This window comes from Petaurus breviceps, unplaced genomic scaffold, assembly GCF_028583685.1.
Source record: "Petaurus breviceps papuanus isolate PSGF00001 unplaced genomic scaffold, PetGlider_PUasm1.0 175, whole genome shotgun sequence".
Taxonomy (NCBI): domain Eukaryota; kingdom Metazoa; phylum Chordata; class Mammalia; order Diprotodontia; family Petauridae; genus Petaurus; species Petaurus breviceps.
The window spans coordinates 29,147,224-29,153,223 of NW_027185764.1; the positions used below are offsets into that span (position 1 = coordinate 29,147,224).

General features: G+C 41.9%; 1 protein-coding gene across 1 annotated transcript in view; it reads left to right on the forward strand.

Moving 5' to 3' along the window:
- Nucleotides 1-6,000, forward strand: part of LOC138158772 (small ribosomal subunit protein mS27-like) — a 29,576-nt gene that overhangs the window by 22,596 nt on the left and 980 nt on the right. Inside the window, exon 5 of the mRNA XM_069084981.1 lies at nucleotides 3,381-3,554. Coding sequence (XP_068941082.1) covers nucleotides 3,381-3,554 — 174 coding nt within the window. The remainder of the gene's footprint in view (nucleotides 1-3,380; nucleotides 3,555-6,000) is intronic.

Here is a 6,000-nt window from a genome sequence, read left to right on the forward strand (position 1 = left end):
TAATTAGACCTCAAGTTACTGAATATCACTTCTCACTCATTTCTACAATGCTTCCTTTCCTCTCCCTCTCCCCAAGAAGACCCTAAAATACCTCATAAACAGATTAATAGGAAGGAAAAATAGTGGGGGACTTTCCCCTTTATAAAATTAGTAGCAACATCAAGAGTGAATTCTTAACCATTAGTAACTTTCTGGGGAAAACTAGTTCTAGATCGTAGAAATTTCTGAATATCTTTTTTGCCTTGAACAGTTTTGGATGGAAATATTTCTAAAATGTATTACAGACCCAACCGTCTTTAAAAGAATATACATTGAGCCTTTTCTTCATGTAACTTTTCTTGTTAAGTCAGAGTTATCACAGAAAAACTGGCTGGGCAAAGTAGGAATCTACAGCATCCTGTACAATCCTCTTGTCTTCTAGTCTTTGTATGTGGAAATGCCCATTTTATTTGGGGTTTGTCAAGTTCAAATTAAAAGCATTTTTTAAAAGATAAGTCAGTATTATCATGAGTATCAAATATTATTGTGACTGTGTTATAATATAGTAATGTCCTCAAGGGCCCTTGAAATGTTTATGCCATTATTTGGCACCACTTTCTGTGGTCAGAATGTCTTACCTAAATCAGCTTGCCTCCTTCCTCCTTATCCAGTGCTTCTAATTCACCCTGTTCTGGAAAATGATTCCAGTCTTATTAAAGTTGTTTGTAAAATAAGAGCAAATAAGATCTAAGTGACTAGGCCTGAGAGCATTCTCCTGATTAAAGGGCATTAAATTTTAATGGACTATGTGAGATTTGGAACATCTCTTCTGTGATTTAGCTCAGGGGGGATATCATTATAATCACTGTTTAATTTTGCTTCCTTGGTTGTGTTCTGGATGGGTAAAGATTGCTAAATTTCCACAGATAAAGGGTCCCTTTATTAGGAAAGGCTGGAAATAGAGGGAATGATGGTTTTATTCCTCCAACTAATAGCCTTCTTGTTTACATAGATTCTTCCTTCTGAGGTTAAGTCCAAAGCTCTTTATAGCCATTTTCTGATTACTTTTCCCAATTCTCTGAAAACTAGGTCAGTGTTGTCAGTTGTTTCATAAATAGAAAAAAAAACAGTGTAAAAAAGGGGAGTTGATTTCCTGGGGTCAGAGTGGCAAAGTTGGAGGTCTTCTATTCTGGCATCTAGCCCAGAGCACCAGGCTCCAATGGACTGTTTTCATTTGTTTCACTCTAGGATAGTGTTTTGCTCTTACGGGCATAATATTGAAGGGGGGGTGTGTGGTAGGAAGGGTGGGAGACCCAAGAGTCTAGTTTCTGCCCTCTGTAAAGGAAGGCCTTGGAAGGAAGTGGGTACGCCAAGCATTCCTCTCCCCTGTTAGAATGGACGTTCCTCTAGGCAGGAACTTCTTCTGTTAGTCCCTTTGCTGTTAGCCCCAGCTCACACTCAGTGCACACAACAAATATTGGCTTGCTTGGTTCATTTCTGTCCAAGCCAGTAATGAACCTAACCCTTGAGAAAGCAAGGGAGCCTGCACTCAACTGGATTGTGCTTAGATTCATAAAGTAGAACTCCCTGGGGCCAGATTTGGTGTTGGCCCCTGGATTGGGGTTTCAGGTGTGAGTTTATTGGACATGGATTACACAGGCATCAGAAAAAAATGTCTTGGTCAACTCTTAGCAAGAGCACAGCATCCTGGACAGCCACCTGTTTGTTTCGTTACCAAGGTAGAAAGTCAGATTTTTTGTGAAACCTTTTCATTTTCTCCTTGCCTTGATCTCTGGGAATTCATTCCTAGTACAGCTGTACCAGCTATGAATAAATCATGATGCACAAAAACAAAAAGATAGATATTTCTAAGTGGGTGTTCCTGTTTTAACCTGGCTTTAAGTCAATGTTGGCAATTTAAGGACGTGAAATTGCCCATAAAACCTATGAAAGGAGAGGGAAATGTTCCCTTGCGAAGGGAGTCTGATTTAGATTCTTTAGGAATGTTTGACTTAATAGGAATGTGATTCAGTTCTCTGGAATGGAGTTTTGGGTTTGATGCGCTGGTGATAAAAGGCCTCCTGATATTTCTGGTTTGTCTTCCATTGTGAGGCAGGCAGAAACCCTGGCAGATTCATTTGCATCCAGGGCAGGTCACCTATGCTGCTCTTAGCAACAGAGAACATCATTATCATCCAGTCTCAAATGATCATGGTGTCTGTTGGTCCATGTTGCTTTTGAACAAAAGTGACCATGCGGGCCAAAAAAGAAGCTTTCTTAGGTTCTTAATTCAGTCTCTGAAATACTGGAAATGGACTCAAACTCTAGCTACTTGTGTGACCTTAGAAGTCACCAGACCTCGCGGCAGCTAAGGTGGCACAGTGAATAGAGCACCGGCCCTGGAGTCAGAAGGACCTGAGTTAGAATCCGACCCTCAGGCACTTGACACATTTACTAGCTGTGTGACCTTGGGCAAGTTACTTAACCCCAATTGCCCTGCATTCCCCCCTCAAAAAAAAAAAAATAAGATGTCACTAGACCTCTCTGGACCTTATCTGTAAAATGAGTAGTTTGAACATTCTCAAACTTACACAGCTCTTAAAAATTCTTGAGAACCCCTCCACCCAACCAAAGAGCTTTTGTTTACATGGATTATATCTGTCAGTGTTTACCATATTAGAAGTTAAAACATCTTCATATAGTATTACAAAATTTTCGACCTCCCAGGCCCTCTGGAAGAACCCACACTTTGAGAACAGCTGTTTGGCATCATTTCCAAGGTGCCTTCCAATGCTGAGTCCCCTGTGATATATGCCCCACCACTGGTAGTTTGAAACTGGGTTGATTTTGTACTCAGATCCCATGGGCTCAAACCTGCCTCACATACAAGGAGAATTTGGTTAGTCGTTAGTCTTCTCAGTCATGGCAGCCACATGCTTTCCTTGTTCTCCCATTTCTCTTTGCCTGCTTTTCCCTACACTGCCCAGGGTGGAGAGGGTTGAGAGGGGCAGGAGAGATTTTTTCGCCCACAAAGCAGGTGGCGTGATCTCTTCTCCTGTTGGGGCCAGGAGTGAAGTCAGATGCCAGGGTGCTGATCTGCTTATGTAAATAACCCACTTGGTGTATAATATTTGGACGTTCTGCAGTATTTGAATTGCACTAAATTTGCCACATCATCTGATGGAGTGTTTCTTACATGAAATAAGACTATTTGTGTACTCCAGGATTTTACAAGAGCGTCCATTCCAGGCCCCAGGCAGCTCATGAAGGCATTGGCCCTGCTTATACCTGCCTCTGCTCTTCTTGTTCACTGGAGCGGACCCCCCTCAAAATGCCCAGCATTGAAACAGCCTTTTTAGAGCTGGGAGAAGACACTCACCGTTTATGTTTGTGTTTCACAGCTTGATGCGCTGGAGACAGTGCTGACGTCTCTGATGACCTCTCCGTCAGATGGGCCTCCTGCAGAAGGCACTCAGGAATCTGAAGTCAAGGCCCAGGAATCAGAGCCGAGTGATCAGTTAGACCAAGAGGAAAGTGAGCAGTCCAAACTGCCCAAATACCTGGACCGATTTAAGGCAAGTCCTGTTACCTCTTCTCCCCCTGCCCCCTGCAGAGCTGAGTTATTTTCTTCTCCACCTCTCAAATGTGCTTCTCATCCATAGTGGTACAGTCCCCAGGATAATCACTGTCACACCAGATGCCTAAAACCAACATCTAACTACATTTCCGTGGCTTCCTACAAGAAATTCTTAGAATAAGCAATAGACTGTTTCTGTTGGAATCTGTGTGCTTTTTCCCCCCTTAGACTAATAAACCCAAGTTTGGTTAGCCAGGGTAAGCAATATGTAATTAACCACACATTCCGTGCCCTAGTAGGTTGGCTTGTTTTCTGACCTGCTAAAAAAGGCTTCACCAACACTTAGGCAGACAGGATGTGGTTATTTCTTGCTGTCATCACTAATTATCCTTAATACCTAACTAGAACATCAAAAAGCCATTGGAGGGTGCTCCCAACCAGCATAAACACATATGGGGCCTGGGTGACTAGCAAAGTCTCTTGGAGACTAGCATGCAGTTTCTAGGATCATACAGTTAGATAGTCTGTGGATAAAATGAGATGATGATGATGATAATAATAATAATAAATAATATTTATATAGGCAACTAGGTGGCCCAGTGGATAGAGTACTGGGCCTGGAGTCAGAAAGACTTATCTTCATGAGTTTAAGTCTGGCCTCAGATACTTTCTAGCCGTGTGACCCTGGGCAAGTCACCTCACCCTGTTTGCCTCAGTTTCCTCATCTGTAAAATGAGTTGGAGAAGGAAATGGCAAACCACTCCCATATCTTTGCCAAGAAAACCCCAGATGCTGTCATAAAGAGTCAGGAATGACTGAAAAGACAACATAAGACTCATACTCTGTGCTAAGTGCTTTACAAGTACTATCTCATTTGACCTTCAACCCTGGGAGGTAGGTGCTATCATGAGCCCCATTTTACAGGTGAAACTTAGTGACTTGCCCAGGGCACACATATAGTAAGTATCTGAGATGGGATTTGAACTCAGCTCTTTCTGACTCTAGGCAAGCACTTTGCAAACCTTAAAGCATCATGTAAATGTGAGCTGTGATTATCATTATGACTATTGCTTCTGGAAGAGACCTGACAGATCAATTAGGCTAACCTTTTGGGCCATGTTCAATGCTATTATTAGTTATTGATGCCTAATTATACCATGGGAAAGAACAAATCCCCCTTTTTCCCTAACTGATGCGACTTCTGTTAGTTCCCATCATTGTTTTGATTATTGTGAGCGACTTTTCATCTTTACATCCCAATATACCTAGGAAGCAGCACGGTATAGTAGAAACTTTGGATTTGAAGCCAGAAAATCAAGGAAGGAGGGAGAGAGGAAGAGAAAAGCAAGGAAGAAGAGAGGAAAGGAAGGAAGGAAGGAAGGAAGGAAGGAAGGAAGGAAGGAAGGAAGGAAGGAAGGAGGAAATTTGGAACTCAAAATGTTAAAAGGCATATGTTAAAAATTGCTTTTATGTATAATTGGGGAAAAAATAAAATATTAAATAAATATATTACGATAAAGGGATTGATCTAAATGACCTTGAAGTTCTCTTCCACCTTGAAAGTCTGTGGCAAAACGTCAGAAAACGATTGCTTCCAGTCCACGTGAACCTTTGGCATCTTTCTCTAATGTAGAATGAGAATCCAGTATCCACTTCATACCTGTGTGACTTTGGGCGAGTCACCTGCCCCTTGTGGCTGTCAGTTTCCTCATTTCATTCAACCGAACAATATGCTGAGGATACCAAGACAAAAGCAAAAGCAAGCCCTGCCCTCAGGAAGTTTACAGTCTGTTAATCCACAAAATAAGGGAATCGAGGTGCCCCTTCTAGTTGTAATATTCAATCCGTATTTTCTTCCTAGTGACTCAGTTCACACTCATATTTTCTTCTCCACTTTGCATGTAGTTTGGGGTTTGTTTTTTCTTCTAAGCATTCTTCTCTCAGACAGGTTGGCATCAACCCTGCCCGTATTTACCATGTCCACTCCTTCCCATCATTCCCCTCCATCTTCTCTTACTTGCTTTATCATTGGTGGCCTCAGAGAATAGAAACATGTATCTGCTGTAAGTTTTCAGGCTTTCTCACAAATGCAAAGTCTCATGAAAATCAGTTCAAAGGAGGATAGACAGAGATGAGGCAGAGTATGATTCCATTTTTTTGTCTTTGTTACCTGATTTTCATTGTACTAGCTGCCTGATTTTTAAATATCTGGCTTAGAACCCTTATCCCTGGGACTGCTCCTTAAATGTCACATTCCCCTGATGCAGCCCCCATCCTCACCCTCTTGTCTTGGAGACTTTGCTACTTGAGCCTATTAATTGCTTTTATGGCTAAACATCGGAATATCCTATCAAAGCAGATGGCCCCCTGGAATGATGTCCATCATGAAACACTGATGGATGTGTATTCGTGTTTTTCATGCTCCGTCATTAGGAACACTGGGC